The sequence below is a fragment of the Anser cygnoides genome, chromosome 1, assembly GCF_040182565.1.
Source record: "Anser cygnoides isolate HZ-2024a breed goose chromosome 1, Taihu_goose_T2T_genome, whole genome shotgun sequence".
In the NCBI taxonomy this organism is placed as follows: Eukaryota; Metazoa; Chordata; class Aves; order Anseriformes; family Anatidae; genus Anser; species Anser cygnoides.
Genome location: NC_089873.1, coordinates 112,892,662 through 112,909,747, shown reverse-complemented (window position 1 = coordinate 112,909,747; position 17,086 = coordinate 112,892,662). Strand labels below are relative to the sequence as shown.

At 40.8% G+C, this 17,086-nt stretch overlaps 1 protein-coding gene across 1 annotated transcript in view; it reads left to right on the top strand.

The window, feature by feature from the left end:
* URB1 (URB1 ribosome biogenesis homolog) overlaps positions 1 to 17,086 on the top strand; it is a 49,063-nt gene that overhangs the window by 17,667 nt on the left and 14,310 nt on the right. The window contains exons 15-28 of the mRNA XM_048071480.2: positions 1,078 to 1,197; positions 4,200 to 4,316; positions 4,981 to 5,119; positions 6,177 to 6,347; positions 7,397 to 7,593; positions 7,920 to 8,144; positions 8,656 to 8,835; positions 9,657 to 10,512; positions 11,222 to 11,423; positions 11,516 to 11,693; positions 12,875 to 12,933; positions 13,675 to 13,868; positions 15,092 to 15,202; positions 15,311 to 15,374. Coding sequence (XP_047927437.2) covers positions 1,078 to 1,197; positions 4,200 to 4,316; positions 4,981 to 5,119; positions 6,177 to 6,347; positions 7,397 to 7,593; positions 7,920 to 8,144; positions 8,656 to 8,835; positions 9,657 to 10,512; positions 11,222 to 11,423; positions 11,516 to 11,693; positions 12,875 to 12,933; positions 13,675 to 13,868; positions 15,092 to 15,202; positions 15,311 to 15,374 — 2,813 coding nt within the window. The remainder of the gene's footprint in view (positions 1 to 1,077; positions 1,198 to 4,199; positions 4,317 to 4,980; positions 5,120 to 6,176; positions 6,348 to 7,396; positions 7,594 to 7,919; positions 8,145 to 8,655; positions 8,836 to 9,656; positions 10,513 to 11,221; positions 11,424 to 11,515; positions 11,694 to 12,874; positions 12,934 to 13,674; positions 13,869 to 15,091; positions 15,203 to 15,310; positions 15,375 to 17,086) is intronic.

Genomic DNA, 17,086 nt, shown 5'->3' with positions numbered 1-17,086 from the left:
AGAATTCTTTCTCAGCTGAAAAGTTTTTAAGCAAGAACAGAAATTTTTGTTTATCTGAAGAGGGCTGACAAGGTTCCTTCAGCTCTTGTTGTCCTTGGAGAACTGCAAGAGTAAGCATTTTCTGTTTTCTACTTGTCTAGAAAGCCTTAGATTTCAGATCAAGGAGACGAACCGGTGAGGTTCATTCATCTTCCACCCATTCCCGGTGAAGATTCTGATGTTTAATGAGGCTGTCCCTCTTTTCTGTAATTACTGGAAAATTTCAGGGTCCGTGCTCTCTTCTTTACTGCAGGCTTGTAAAATTAGGGAGCTGTAGACAGTCTTCTTTAGATGTCTGGAGAAAGAGTGGGCCCAGCTTTGAGGGGAAGCAGAGGGACCCATGGGTGTTTTGACTGTGATTCTGTGTTATAGATTTTATGTCATTATGCAGTCGGTCGTAAAGGAGAAGTGAGGAGAGTGAAAAACAAACAAAGGAAAATCCAAGAAATGGGCAAAGAAGCTAATGTATTTTCTTCTGTGTACTAGAAGGGCAAAGCTAGAGGTTTTAACAGAAAAGAGAAAAGGCAAATCTGGCAGTGTTACAGAGGGTTACAAAATAGTTAGACATCAAATACAAGTCAGTGAGAAAAGCAGGGGAAACGGCTGGAGGATCGTCATTTGATATTCAGATAGTGTTCAGCATCCCTGTGACTTGTACTGTTTTCCTTTCTTTGAGGATCAAATTCAATCTCTTAAATGATTACAGTACTGTCTTATTCAGACAGTACTTGTAGGAAATCTGAATTCCTGGGGATAACAGAAATATAAGTAGAATGGATGGTTGTGGAGGAAGGTGGCTTTATCTGGGACTCTTGTATTAGCTGGTGTTTCTGCTACTCCTCTCTTCTCCCATTTTCCAAAAAAGCATATTATACTTATCTTCCTGCTTCACAGAATGCAATCATCCCATTAAGTGCTGGCTTTGGTACTTTTGGGCATGTCTATAAAATCGTGTACTTATTACATATCTGCTTTAGTGCAAAATAATCCTGTACAGTGCTGCTGTACCAAAGGAATTTTATTATATTTGTCTTTTAGGATGTCTCTGAGACAGAAAAGGTAGCTGGTGAAAAGTCAGTATTTTATTTACTGATGAAAATGTTTGTTACAAGTAACCACTCTCATCTGAAAATTTCAACCAAAAAGCTGATTATCAAGGTAAGTGTTTGATCTGAAATATCAGGATATTCACAGTATTCCATTGGTCTGAAATTTCAAGACTCTAAAAACTTTTTCTTAAAGTAGATACATTTACTGCATGCTTGTGTGGCCAATGGAGTCTTCTTTCCATTTACTGTCACTGTTCTTGGAAATTGTTGTACCCTATTAGCCAAGTACACTATGAAAGCAAATGCTGTCTACTGAATTTGCTGCAACAGTTGATGAAACAGTAAGAAAAACATCTTCAGTGTTTGTCCATCCCTTAGGCTGAATTAAATGTTATGATGTAATAAACTGATGTAGTTTGTGCCTGCAATGGCCTAGACATTTGATCAAGCAAAGATTAGTTTTGATCTTTTTTTTTTCTTTTTTTTATCTTGATGTATTTAATCTGCACTTTTTCACTCTTGCCTTGCTAAAGTCTTATGCATACCATGTTCATTCTGCCCTTGTAAAGTCGTCTTTGTTAGTCTGAATCAAGCTATGATTTAAGGAATGCTTTTGTCTTAAAATGAAATAAAATCCACTTCCGTGCATTTAAGTAGGAAAGATCTGACTTTCAGAAGCGCTCATCAACTGCAAGTCTCAAGAAGACTGAGCATCTTTCAGTTATCTTAGTAGGGATAGTCCTACATTAAAAACAAACCCAACCAAACAAGCTTTCTTTCTCCCTAAGAACAAACCTAAAAAGGTGTTCTGAGCCCTGACCATAATGTCCTGTAACTATAGTTGCATACAAGTTTATGTTTCTTGCACTTAATTTCTGCATTTAGCTTCAATTACAGGGTCCAATTGTAATGTCCAGTCCACTAAACCAAAGCTAGACTGATTTAATTAGGTTTTAGTTCCCTTGGTCACTGCAGGGGATTAGAGGCAGGTTAACTTTGTCTTGCAGTAATGAAGAATATCTCAATCAAAAGCTACCCAGTGCAGTTTTTCTCGTGTATTTGGATTCTTTTGCTGAGTGGAGATGTGGGCTGCCTGACTCATTCTTGTTTCCTCTTTTACTTTCAGTCCATTTCATTTTCTCTTAGAGAAGACAGAAGCAGTGAAGTTAGGGCAGTTATGTCAGCAGAAAGGCTGCTAAGAATAGATGCTAATGAGCGTGTTTTGCTTATTTTTCAACACTGTGCTGTATAATCGGAAAGCATGTTTTTGGATTTCACATTCTGTTCCTGCCTGTTTTCATAAGAGCTGCAAGTGTATTTCTATTTTGAGACTCTGCCAAAAATAGTGAGTTATTTAAAAATGGATCTTTTTTCTTTTTTTTTTCTCATTAAATGAATTACCCTGTCAGATTCTTGTAAGCAGCAGTGTTATTTTTATAGCTGCTGGGGTGTACACAGAGTAAATATTGAGCAAATGAGCTGTGATGGCTTTCTTTGTATTTTGGGTATGGGGAGAAACAAAGGCATGGATTCATCCCGCATAATTTCAGGCATTCAGCGTAGGTGCCAGAGTTTGGAAGCTGGTCAAGGTTTCATCTGTTGTTGGGAGTGAGGGACAGGCAGATACACCATTGTGTAGTTCAAATTGCCTGCCATCTGGATTGTCCTTCAGACAGCCATTCCTCCTCTCTTCTTCCTACTCACTCCTTTCTCTCGCAGAGGGAGCATAGGTTCGCCAAGTTCCTCATTTGGGTGTCTCAGAAAAGAGCCTGAATTTAGATAGGATGAAAGTGGGCAAAATTTTCTAAGTATGTTAACACTTGTGACTTGACTCTGGTAAAACTGTCTACCTCCCCACCCAAGCCACCTACAAGTATGCCCAGACTTCTCTCTGAGCAGTGGTCATGTCCTACAGTTCATTCACTTTCTGTTTACCCATTCACCCAACTCTTTTCTGCATAAATAGCCTGATTTTGATTTAAAATAGCAATGATTTTTCTTTTGTAGTCCATTGGTAGTTTTCAGTAGCCTCTCAACAGGCTGTTTTAATGGTTCTGGCCTTTTTTTTTTTTGTCTTACTGTAACGACGCTCTGGGGTCACAAAGAAGTACAACCCACTTAAAGCAGCACAGCTGGCCCCCCTGAAATAGCAAGAGTAAGGTTTGCTGAGATGGAAGGAATGAATGCTCTGTGTTGTTAACCTTGACCTTAGTGGTGTTTGTGCTGACTGACTGCTGACAACACAGGACTTTGCTGTGTTGACCCAGAAGTCCTTCTGGCTCTTAGCTTTGGTCATGCCTTTGGGGGATCTTCCTTTCCGGTGTAAGGTGGTGCCGTGGTAGGTTCCTGTGTCCTGAGTGCTTGTCGAAGCCTTGCATTCCAAATGCATAGGAAGGAAAGCTCCTAGTGAGATCATCACACGCTTGCTGTCTGTCAGGTGGACAGCTGTTGGCAGCAGACTTGAATACTGTGCGTATGGGATCCATCCCATACGCGTGGTCTGTGTGAGGACAGGAACAAGGTGGAGTTGTGCGGAATTTGTGCTGCACACAGCAAGTGAGGGGAGGACAGGCTCTGAGAAGACAGGAGCAGAAAGAAGCTGCTGTTAGCAGATCTTTCCAGTAGCAAGTAAGCCGTGTTTTACCTCTTTGGTCATTCTTAAAGACCTCCATTCTCTGCCCCATGGCTGCTAGGACTCCTTCTTGCTCACTTCCTACAGAGCCTGTGTGTGTCTGGCAGAGCTTAGCAGGTTTCATTCATCACCTGTAACCCACTCATGCCTCACCTCTCAGCTCTTGCTGGCAGAGCAGTAAGCAAAACAGTAGTGATGAAGATACTAGGCCCTGGTTGTAGTTACACTGAGGCCAGATGATAAAGTCTTGGGAGGTTTGCTTTCATTTGAAAAAATGCATTCATTTTGAGACTGTTATGGAGTTAGAGTGGCCCTAATAAGGGGGAATAAGGCCTCTTGAACTGGGGGCGTGAGAATGACAGATACTGCTTTTCATCCACCTGCTGTTCGTTTCTTTCCAAGAAGAAAACATGAATTTGCTATACAAAAGGATCTATATTTTTATTTATTTTTTTATACCCTTCTGTTTTTCTGGACAGGTTTTACATGACAGCGGAGTGTTTGAGTACACATGGAAGGAACTTTCAATTTGGCTGGAACACTTGGATAATACAAAAGAAGACAAGAAGGAAGCAGTGATTCAATTTTTGGAAAGGGTAACAACTGTTCAAGTTAGCTGGATAAACAATGCCAGGAATAGCATTAATGGAAACTAATTATTTTGTTGCTTTTGTTGAGAAACCTCTCAGAGATCAGTGAATGAATTCTGAGAAAGGCAATGCTTGTAATTCTTTACACAGAGCTGACAGCTTTGTCTTGGGTGGGAGGAGGGTGAAGTGATTTGGAGGAAAACTAAATCTAGAATGATAAGTCGTTATTACAGCATTGTTGATGTAAGAGTAGAGTGTTTGGGGTGGGGGGATAGCTTTTATCTCCTCTTTTCTTTACTCAGTAATACCTGCCAAAATTGTCAGACCTAAGAAACTTGTAGTCTTTTGCAAGAAAAGTTGATGTTTCCTGTTTACTTTGCAGGATGTTAAATGCCCAGTGCTTCCTTTTCATAAAAGTTTCCCCAGGGACTCAGTCTGTGGTAGCACTTTGGTTGCAAAATTGCAGTGGACCTTTCTTTTTCCACCAGGCACAGGTCCCACGTACAGTGGTAACCACAGGCAGATTCCTGCAGAAGCATAAGGGAATTGTCCTCCTAAAGCCTTCCTAGCTTCCAAGCGCTTTTAGCCCATAGTCTTTTTTAACAAGTCATGGTTTCTGTGCACTTAATAGCCTATGCATTTACATTTACCTCTCAACCTTTGTTAACAGATCCTGTTGAAACTTGTGACAAACCCCTATCCGTATACAGATAAAGCGGCAGACCTTGTCCAGGAGGCCAGTATGCTCCAAGTTAATATGTTTAAGCAAGACTCTGATAATGTCAGCATCCCCGTCTCTCACATTGATGGTATGTGGTGATTCCCTCAACAACAGAGTGCTCCGGGACTTTGTGCTAAATCTTCTGGCCGTAATCAAGCAAACTAAAGAGTGATAACCATGTAATTCTTGCTTAAGTATAGATTTGTGGGAATTAGGCTTCTGGCTGTATTTAGTATCAAAAGTAGAAGTCTGAATTGCAAAGTTACCTCTTTGCCCCAAAATGTAATTTCTGATGCAATTATGCTTTTTTAGCAGTATTTTAAATCTCTCTTTAGGGTCCTGCAGCAGCATTTTCTAACTAAAATGAAAGCTATTACATTTCCTCCCCTGGGACTGCTCATCTCCATTCATCCATGAAGAGAGGGTTGGGGTGCACAAGGAACTTTCTAACTAACATGGCTGGAATTTTGCTGCCCATGCTGTCAGGGAGCAGTCACAGTCCTACTGCAGGCAAAACCAAAATTCTGCAGATGTGGACACTTAGCTTACCATGTGCTAGCCATTCTGCTGTAACTGCCCATGTGCAGGTTTTTGTAGTACATAAATTTAAGATAATTGAGGTACTTTAACACTCGGTCCCAGATGGATCAGATGCCTTAAGTTGGCTCTGTTGCCTGCCACAGAATACATGGTAACACTGTTCTTCATATGTTAAATCTCTTGTTAACTCTTTGATGACCAAGATTTGGTTCTCTGTCTATACCAAGCTGAAAAGCTCTTCAAGGCCTGCCCAGGCTGTTCTTTTTATGGGGAAGTAGCTGCTCCCTTTCTGCTTTCCCATACTTGTTTCCTGTCACCATGATGATCTAATCCACATTATCTCATGCAATCATGGTAGCAGCAGCTGATGCACCTCTTCTCTTCCCTTATTTCTGTCAGCTGAATGGCAGTGTTGAACGGCAGACCCTGAATTTGAGCACTGTAAGAGCGATTTTTGTTAGACAAATGTCTCTTATCCTGTCTTTTATCCCTTTTCTGCTTTGGGTATTCAGAAGCAGCTTCGTATTCCTGAAGTGTTGGATTCTGCTTCCATTGGTACCTAGTTAGTCTGAATCCTCTGCTTATACTTTTTCTGCACACAATAGATGTCCTTGATATGGTGGATGTCCTAGTTGAGGATAGTGATGGCCTGGATGAAGAAATTGGGTTCACTTTAAATGAAGATACCATTATCCAAACATTTCCATTCAGTGCTGTTGTCCCTGCTGCGTTAGAAGCCAGGAATAAACTGCTGCTTCAGGCTGAAAATGAAACAGGTACAAACTTTTCTGTTTCTCTATATCGTTCATGGGAGTGGAGAGTGGAAGTGGGATTGTTCTTAACCCAGTGAGCTCCACAAGACTTTTTATTATTACCATTGCCAGCAGGAAGAGGTACAGATCCATGGTTTTCCTTGCTCGGGAGAGGCTTATGAGAAGCTTCTGTCCTTCTCTCCTGACCCTAGATAAGCTCTCTGTTGGTTTCTGGAGTAGGAAAGAGGTGGAAATATGGGCACTTTATAAACTACCATTCAAATGTAGGGAACTCTTACTGTGGGAGAGCAAACTGTCTAGGTGAGAGCAAGAGAGCTGACCTTTCCCAAGTGAAGTGCAGGGAAGTGGAGGAAGCAAATGACCTCAGGCCAGACAAGAAACCCCTTTACAGAGGGGACTGAGGAGCAGTGCAGAGTGTCCCTGCATGGATAATCTTGGCCTTAGACAGTTGTGCTTCAGTAACAGAGTGTTTAAACACAGGATATGTGGATCCTGACAGGAAGGTGGTTTCAATGGCTGTAGGCAGAAAGGATTTGGTGAAGTCACAGGGGGAGCTGTTGGCTTGAGAGCAGGCTTTGCTAGCATTCCTCATCGAGTCCAATGCACCTGAAGTGGAACTTTGACAGTTCTGAAATAAAATCCTCCAAATTTAACCAGTGTGCGTTAACCTGAGTGTATTCACTCCAGTACAAATCAGTTCTGCTCTTACGTAGTGCTGGGCTGGAGTCATTACTCATCAAAATGCAGGCAAGTTTAGCACAACGCAGTAAGGGCAAAGTTGGAAGGAAACAGCCCAATCTGAGTATGTATTTTGAAGTAGGGTGATAATTTATTTTGCCAAGGACTACTACTGTATGGAGGATTTTTTCAGATACCTCAGGGAGGTTGGAACACTTGTCTGGCTTGTCAAAAACACCTTTTAATCCTATTCGGTAGTTTTTAAAATAATGCTTTAAGGCTTGTTGCCCAAGTCGTAAGGAAAGAGGGTTGCCCTAGCATGTGTTTACACAGATTACTTCAGAGGTGTTATTTTTTTTGTTTTGCCTTTCCAGGAGCACACATCGTAGAGTATCTTGTTGCTGTTTTCACTGACCTTCTGCACTCTCAGAGAGATGCCCTCGCCCTCTGCTTGATGTTCCAGCTGTATGATAAAGATCTGCAGTCCCTGAAAGTTTCTAAATATCCTCAGCTCTACCAATTTAACCAGTACTATAATCTCTGGATACCCCAGCAAGCTCAGGAACCTGTGGTATGGAATACCTGCAGTTACCTGAATACTTGAGCCAGTGTTACAAAAAAGCCCACAGTGTATAAAGGTTACCTTTTCTTCGGAAAGTGCATTTACATTCAGCTAATCCTGTCTTTTTGATCCCATTAGGGGACACAAATGCACTTAAGGGTATTTCTCTAACAACAGGAGAGGTCTTTGCTGTGGTTGGGAAGTGAAGCCAGAGCACAAGGGTCCTACCCTGGATTGTCAGTCCAGGGTACAAAACAGGTAGCTAAAGAAACTTTAGGTAATATTCACCTTTAATTTTCTCTTATGTTTTTTTTTTTTTTTTCCATTTTAAACAGTTTAAAAAATGCAAAGAGGCATGCAAAGAACCTGCTCTGGCCCGAGATTCTGTGTTTGCAACTGTGCTAAAGAAGGCCTATGTAAGAGGAAGCAGTACCTTACTGGAAGATGAGATCCAGACAAAATTGAGAGACTTGGCTTCTCAGCTCCCATCTGAACAGCTTTTGTTAGGAGTAAAGCATGTGTTGCTGTACCTGAAATCCACAGTGGAGGACTTTGGCAATGTAAGAGTGATGTTGTGATGGCATTGCGGGTTTGTTTGGTTTATTTTAATGCAGCAAGTACAAGTGACTTGAGCAGTTCTGCAGCTCTTTCACATACTCAGCTCTCACTGAGGCTGTAGGCATCAGACAAACCTGTACCTAATTTGTTTAAAAATATCTAACCTTTTAATTGTTGAGGACCCTTTGATTTCTTTTGCATGGGTTACTTTGGTGATTTGCATGTAGTGCAAATAAACTTAGGATTTCAAGCTGGCTCTTGGGTCTCCATAAGAAGCCTTTCTGGAGATTAAATTCATTGGCCTGTACTATATTGGAAGTCACACTATAGATGAAAATCTGTATTTGTTTGGTACCCTGAGAATTTTCTTAGAATCAAGTTTTTACAGTGGGGAATTCCGTCCCCCAGGAAGGTTGTCATCTGGGAAGTTCTTAATTCTGTTACTTGTTAGATAGTTATCTTTGTCTCCATCTTCCTCTTCTCTCAAGTTCTAAGATGTCTGTGTTTTCACAGCTTAGTAAAACTTCTGGTCCCTGCCGTGTTGACTTCTTTTTGGACCTGCTGAGCAGCCTGTTGTGCCGGGGAAATCAGATAGAGCTGGGTAATCGGCAGAAACAAAAAGAGCATCAGAATGCATCAGATCTCTTTATGGATGAGGAATCTCTGATTACAGAGGAGTCTTCAAATGACAAGGTACAGAACCCATTGATATATGGGCCAGAAGCTTACCTGATAGTAAACTTTGATTTGATTTATTCTCTAGGGAAATATCTGTAAGTTTTGCTTAGCTGTTTATTAAAGCAAATCATCTGAGATTTGAATGATTTTTTACCACAGATTTTGTTGATACATTGTCACCAATCACCAAAGCATAAAATTGGCTAAATGTGACAGAGAACGGGGAAACTAGTCCGGATCAGGCTTTGTGAGCGTTGTGACTTGATAAGTCATGAGGATTTCTGGGACTTCAGCTAGGATTAAAGTGTGTCTGTTACACGATCTCTGTATAAGGGCTTGAACAGGATTTTGCTGCTTTGTGGAAGCTTACTACAGCTTTTGCCAGGCCTTCAGAAGGGCAGGGAATGAACATCATACACTTTATTTCAGAGAGGTGTATTGAATGGAAAGAGGTTAATGCAGAGAGATGCTGTTAAGGTCTGGGAGAAGGATGTAGGGAAAAGTGAATTTTTCTCTCCTTCATATGTTCTATGGATTTTTAGAGATTAGGATGGGATTGTATCAGGGAACCCCAGAATAAACAGTTTTCCCTTGGAAATGTGTTTAGATGGGGAAAATGCTCAGTGAAGGCTTACCTCCCACGTCACAGATGTTGGAAGAATCATAATAATATGCTTGTATTTCATTAATGTTTTTATCTTCTGACCAGCTAATAGACAATTTCATGTCCAGTTACTGTAATAAACATGTTCTGGAAGACAGGCAGATAATACGATTTTCTTTTTCTGTATCTGTAGTCATCCATTCGGTAATATTGTTATAACCATTTGTCACAGACCCTAGAAGATATGCTCATGCTGATTTTCAAGCATCCTACACTGGAGAGTTGGTTCCTGGCTTTAGAACAACGTTCTCTTCCTCAGCACAGTTTAAACCCTGTCACTGTGAAGCTCCTGTCAGCTCATGTAAATTCTGGTGTGCTCCAGCTGTTGAAGACAGGTGCCCCGATGTTGCAGAGCATGGATCACGTACATGTGTTATCGAAATATTTTGAAGCAATCAGGAAAAGTGTCTTGAAAGAGCTACAGGCTGTTGGGAAAGAAGGAAAACAGGTCTCTCCCAAGAGGTCTCACCAGCTGGAGGCTCTTCAGGAATTGCATGTATACATGTCTGCAGCTCAGCTGAAAGAGATCACTTTAACCATGCTGCGGCTTCCTGAGAGGAGCTTGACTACTCAGAAATCTGAAAAATCCCCTAAAAAAGGAAAACAGTTGAGTTTGTATGGACAAATTTTGGTGCAGCTCCTCACAGAGAGCTACCAAAGGCAACCCCAACGAGGAGAACTGCTGCTATCCACAGAGCACATTAAAGCTTTGGGGATATTGATGTCAGCATCAGCCAGTAAGGATCTGGAGAAAGTTTTCCTTCATGCTCTCCAAAGTGAGCCAGTATTTGCACACATGGTCAGCGTAGAGGTGCTTGTTCACTGCCTTAACCAGGGGTCAGAAACCTGCCTTGCCATTGTGGACACGCTGATAAAACACTGTAGAACTCACCTGCTGCAGTTCGAGCTGTGGTGTCTGAGCTGTGACACTGAAAAGTACCTGAGGAAGAACATGGAGAGCTTTCTTCCGCTCATTAACGTGTATTTGCAATGCAGAGACCGATATGATTTCACCCGACCTTCCACAGGTAAAGCCACAACTCATCCCTATTTTGATTCAGAAGGCCAAATTCTCAGTGTAGGCCTTAAAGTCTTGGATCCTCTGCACAACAAGTAGAGCTCATAGAAGTTAATTACTTAACTTCTAATTATTCTTTTTTTTTTAAGCACTTTCCCAATATAAAAGGTAAAGGACTGTAGTGAAGCTTGGATGTTAGATTGAAGCAAAGTGCTATTATGGTCGCTGTTGCCTGGTTTTCTCTTCTGAAACCCTTAATTCTTAGCACGTGAAAATCTCTCCTCATGCTTTCCTACGTGGTTTAGTATAGGAAGTATAGGAAACCGCTAGCAAACTGAGTTGATTTATAAGGTACTTGTTAGCTGTCTGTTGACGTGAGATAAAAATTCCTACAAGTCCATGGTCAGAGAGCTGGTAAGGATTTCATCCTTCCTTATAAGCAAGGACAAGGCTTTTTATTGTGAAGTTGTCCCCCTTTTGAATGTCTGTGTAATTTTCCCATGTTTAATTATATCAGCTGTGTAGCAAGCTGTATATACTAAATGCTTTCTAATGATGCTATTACAGAGTGCACTTCTCTGTAGCACTTTAGCAGATACTGTAGTATAACAGTTAGAAACTAAGTAATCCGGGGCTTGATTAGAGAATTGATTTGGAATTTTTGTAATTACAAGTCTGTTGTTGCTTAACACGCTCTGTGAAATCTGTGTCCCCTCCAGTTGTCTCAACTGTTATACCTGTCCTGAGAAAAGCTCTGTGGAAAGAGCTCTCCAGTGTATTTCAAGACACAGAAACATCGCATGAGGTCACTCTGAAATTGCAAGTTCTTTCCAAGTTGTTGCCATCTGCAGAAAGCAAAGGGCTGCGAAAGCTTATTGACCAGCTTCCTGCTGCTCTGGAGAAAGCAGGAAATGAGGAGAGGTAAGCAAATCCAGTTGCTCTGTTCCATGACTAAATTTGTGTAGTAAAGCTTTGTGGTAGATATGTATGAGTGCAAATGTGTATTTCCACAGTTGGACAGTGGCAGATGCCATATCTAGAGTGCTTGAAAACTCTGAAGAGCTGAATTCTTGGAGGAGAAGCCTGTTAGCAGCCTGCATGAAGGGATTAATTGCCGTGTACAACAACAGTAAAGATGAAAGCAAGCAAGAAGTGGAAAGGTCAATGCTGCTGAGGCTAGAAGAATTGCTGGTGAGGCTTCTTATGTCCATTGCCAGCATCCAAAACTGTGACTGTGTGGATATATGTTACAGTGCTTTTGTGTTTGTGTCTTGGGTTTTACTTTTTGTTTTAGAGATTATGGCTTCTATAGGCTTTTAATAGCTTGTACAGAGTTAATTTTGTCCTGCCAGACCTTTATGAGAACCAGTTTTGAATTGTGCTGGATGATAGCTTTCTGCTAACAGTGCTCTTGAAAAATCGGTGCTCAAGGTGTTGTAGAGTTAAAAACCAAAGGTTGCTGATGGATGTTTTAAAGAAAAGCATGAAGAGTGACAAGATAGGTGTGCTTCTGACAAGGCCCACCTGCCATGCCTTCTGAACTCAATGGCAGAAGTGCAGTTGACTTTGATCATAAAATCATTCCCTCTGTACTACTGTATTTTTTTAATTGGATAGGGTAAGCAAATCCTTGTAGGACATAAAAATTGAAGGTCTCTCCAGGCAGCCTTTGACCTCTTTCTGACTTCTGGTGAGACTCTCTTTTAGGACCTGATCGTGCAGGACTGGAGTCTTGCAGGACCTGAGGGGCCATTTTGTAGTGTTAATCTTGATTGTGTTGGCAGGCCTGCCAAGGTTAACGCTTAGCATTACCAGGACTGCTGGCATGTGCATCTGTCAGCCTTTTGAAAAGTGATTGTTGCTTATTGTGGTCTATAGCATTTTAGGGAAGACAAATTTTATTAAAGAACAAATGGTACACCCAGCTCATCCAGCTATTATATCTGTTTGCCACATGCAGATGTTGGGTAGGTTAAGCACACTGTAGGTACATGAAAATCTTCTAGTGTGTGAGTAGCGCAGACTCTTGCTTTGACTTAACAATGTTTGATTCCTTTCACACTCCCAAAGTGTGAAGAGTTTCAAGACCGGTGGTTTGGTTTTTGGTACCTAGAGACCAGCTTGCTTTTTAATTACATACAGCCAGTATGCTTCCTTTCTCCCAGGCCCAGCAAAATAAGACTTGCAGTTTCATTTGAACCAGGAGGTAGGATTATTGTGTCCAAGGGTTTTCTTCCCTTCCGATTGTCCCACCTAAGTGTTTGGCTTGCCTGTTTTTAGTGTGTTTGTGGAACAGAAATTGCTGGTCTCGATGTTCTGTAGAAATTCTGTATGCTAAATGTAAATGTCTTTTTTGCATTCTGCACGCACAGCGGTTTGTTGAAGAAGTGGACCCAGATGACTGGTACAACCTTGTGAAGACGGGACTCAAGTAAGTAGTTTCAAGAGGCACCAAAGATGCTGTTCTGTTTACTTGGCCTTGTCCTGCATTATATTGGAAATGTCCTGTCTCCCTTGAATTCACCCAAATTTGGTGCTCCTTGCTTCTCAGGTTGAGCTTTTATGCCACATCCACTGTCCTGGTGGGAGCCTGAACCTGCACAGCTGCAGGCAGATTTGTGTTTTGTGCTCTGGTTTGTGTAACTGAGATGGCTAACTGGATAGTTGGACCGGTTTCTTTTCATCTGGCATGAAGAAGCTTTATGTCTATATAACTCCTTTTTGTTTGAGGTATTTCTTGAATTGAATTCATATGAAAACAGAATCCGATCTTTCACTTTAAATGTGAACCATTTAAATAAAAGAAGTCAAAGGAAGTGGGTAGTTCAGGATAATCTTAACTTCTGTGTAGGTAGAAGTGTTAATATGAAGGGTTGCTGTCTGAAGGGTTAGTCTGAAAATTTTTCATTCCTTGTTAAGCTCATTGCAGCTACAAGTGTGACTGTGTCCTGATCCTGTTTCTTTTTGATAAATAAGATACCAGTATTGCATCAAAAGAATTCATTCAAAATGGCTAAGGGGAAGATGTACATATTTTCATTTTTTAAAAGTTCGGTTTGGTTTTAGTAAGTTCGCTTTCTTTGCAAAGTTACCAGTTCTTAAACTTTTTTTTTTTCCAAGCAGCTTTCCTTTTGGTTGGGGTATGACTGTTCTGTGATCTTTGCTTCTAAAGGTACCGCTACAGAGATGAAGCATTTTTGAAAGTCTTGAACATTGCTATTCAGTTATTATACAAGAAAGAATCCTCACTTAGTCAGAGATTAGTCAAGCTCTCCAAACTTCACATGATGGTCACGCAGCACTCTCTATTTTTGTCAGCCATGCTAAGGTCAAGAGAAGAAGATGGCACGAACATCCAGACAAGAGGTATCTTTTTTTTTATATTTCTTCCTTCCCTTTAACTATATTTAGTAATCTTGTCTTTCTCACATTATATTCTACCCATCCAGTAACCTATCCACCTACATATATTTGCAGAGCTATTAAACAATTGCAGAATATTAGCGTTTAGTTTTAAATCCTACCTCTATTTTGTAGCTGCCAGTTTTAAACACATACAACACTTACATTTTATAAAACTACTGCTAAGGTGTTGTTTTTTTTTAATCCTGTTGAAATCTTGAATTGATTCTTCTGGTTTCTGTCAAGCTGTTAGTGTAAGATCACTAAAGTGCTTACAGGTTCCGTTAGAAACGTGTGACAGAAGACCTCATTTTAAAATAGGTTAACACAAAGTTTTAAGTTCATTTTGCAAGTTACACCTAAAATGTCAATTTAATCCATGTATATTTTATGTTCCTCGTGAAAGTTTGCACTGTCTTTCCACGAGCAATGTAAATTGGGTCCTAGTCCCTGCATAGAATTTGCTTTGTTTCTTTGTCTCTACCAACTGAAGTACTGCCTGACCTTGGACCAGGCATTTGACCTACATACACCTCAGTTTCTTCCACTGTACAGCACTTTGTGATTCAGTGATTGAAGGATCTGTATAAGGGTAGGCAATTCTCAGGGCAGCATCTTGATAAATTTTGTGTATATCAGTGAGCAACAGGTAAACAACTTTAAAGTTCTAGATCACCTGAAGAGACAAAAAGCTCTTGTGAAGTGACAAATATAGTTGAAATTAAAAATAATTAATAGATTTTGCTGCGTGCTGTATGTGTTTTACCATCTGAATGCATTTATGTAGAGCAACAAGGTGGATTATTTGAGGCTAACTTCAGTAATTAAGAAACTTGGTGTCAAGAGCATGTTCGTTTAGGCCCTTGTCTTTATGATCTGTTTTGTTTTGATTATTTTATGTTCCTGTAGATACTGGGGGAAATAGCATTTGTTTGTTCGTCTTGGAAATACTGTTTTAACTTCTTCAAAATATGTTTTTTGCCTTGGATTAAATGCCTCCTAATCATCCTCTGGTGTAGTCATGGAAATGATTTTTTTTTTTTGCTGTTTATAGAGCTAGATCTTTATCTGAAATGCATAATTGTGTGTGCACATATATTTAGAGAGCGTGTGTGTGTGTGTGTATTTATATGCAAACCATCTAACTGAGGGAGCAACAAACCTAAGCCTGTGTGTGTTTACTTCAGAGGCCTTGGTGGATATACTGCTGACAGTTGTGAAACTGAGCCCTTCTGTCTGTGAGAGCAGTCACCTTGCCGTGTTGTTGGGGGCCTACGGGGCTACGCTGAGTACTGTAGGTATGTCAGCCTGGGAAAGGTATTTCCTACCAGATCTGTTTTTCATCTTCATAGATGACTGACTTTGGATATCTTTTTTTTGTTTGTTTTTTGTTTTTTTTTTCTTAGATCAGAAGATACTGCTACTGCTTCAGTTATATGAGAAGAATAATCAAAGTCTCATAAAGTCCGGGTGAGTTGACCACCTTCCTTTGTTTGACTAATTATATGCAAATGAGCAGCCTCAGAATTGGCATTTTTCCAGGGTCTTATTTTTAACTGAGATAAACAGTGAGCAAGGTGAATTCACCTGGAGGTGAACATTGCTTTTGGAAACATTTTTCCTACAGACAGATAAAAAGTAAAACCTATGTTGCCCAGCCTTCTGGACAAAGGGATCAGTGTGTGGGTGTCTGCAGGGCCAGTGATGGGATTTGAATTTCAGTAGTGCCCCTGTCACCATAGTAAGAGCCTACTGTGGGGATTTCATCACAAGCAAAGGTCAAAACAGAAGGTGTTAACGTAGAGCTCCTTCCCTGTTCTCTTGGGATACAGGATTTGCTACTCAGCACAACCATTGCCCTTTTCGATGCTCTTGCCCTTGTGTGCACAGCATTCTGTTATGGTGCTTTGCTGGAGAGGGGGGGAATATGCCAGTGGAGGAGTGTGTAAGCTCTTGCATTAACATCTGTAGTTAGATTTGGGCTACCAGCATGGTATGAATGCCTTGTCTAACACTAGTCTGGACTGTAGCTCTCATTATTGTGCAGTCTTGGAATACACCTTTGTGCTTCATAAGGGAGGATCACATCTTGTATAAAAAAACTGTTCAGGCCCTCTGCATGATCAGTCTACAGGGAAGTCAGTTGCAGTTAGTTCTTACATGCTGATGCTCTGCTTTGCTGCAGAGCTCCTACAAACTCTGACAGCTGGAGCAGGACAGGACTCTGAATTAGAAACATAATTTCCTTCCTTAGCTTTGGCTGAGAATATAGATGATCCTTGCAGCCTATGAGTACATGAAGGGTCTCGTTAGCAGGGAATTGAAGTGGCTTCCAGAAGTAAGGACTTTGGCAATAGCTGCGTGCTGCATAAATCTTCACTGAAAGTGTTTGCAATTGGGAGGGTGTTAAGATAGGAGGAGACTATTTTCAGAGGTAATAAGGGCCCAAAACTTTTCTAGCCTTTTTAAAGGAGAACCAATTTTGTACTTGTACCCTGAAGTGAATTGGTAGCCAGACACTTGGCTAGACCCGATCCCAGCACTGAAGTGTTTGACTATAGAGCACATTCAGGAAAAGTGAATACCCAGCAGAGCCCAACTTGTGTTACAGATGGGAGCCTTCAGGTTCTGGGTGATAAGAAGCCTAATATCCATCCCTCTGGTTTCCTTGCTGACAGAGAAGCACGCTGTTGGCAGTACCCATGTAGTAAATGACAACGTCAATAGCACTTTAATCACAATAGCGAAATAAGTGGGATTTAAGGGGCAATTCAGAGGAGGAGAGTAAAGAGTTTTGTTTTATTGAAGCACTGTCATGCTGGTTTGAAATGTAAGTTGTGTTTGAGACAACCTTCCCTGACCAGATCTTTTTCACTGTATTTTCATGCAGCTGCTATCATATTTAAGCTATAAATGCTGGTAAGTAAAAAAGCCTCTTTTTGTGAGAACATAAGTTCTGACTTGGATTAATAGGTTAGGAAATAGTTAATGAGACACGCTCAGACTGAATTTGAAAAGCTTTGAGATGGATGAAAAAGGTGTTGCCAGGGAAACTGGTTCTGGTTTCAAGTTCCCACATGTTAATGAGTACAAGTGAAGGGAAAATTTAAATACTAATTTATAGCCTCTGTAATTGCTTTTTGCTCACTGCAATCAGTCTGTTGACTAATGCCTTTACTTTT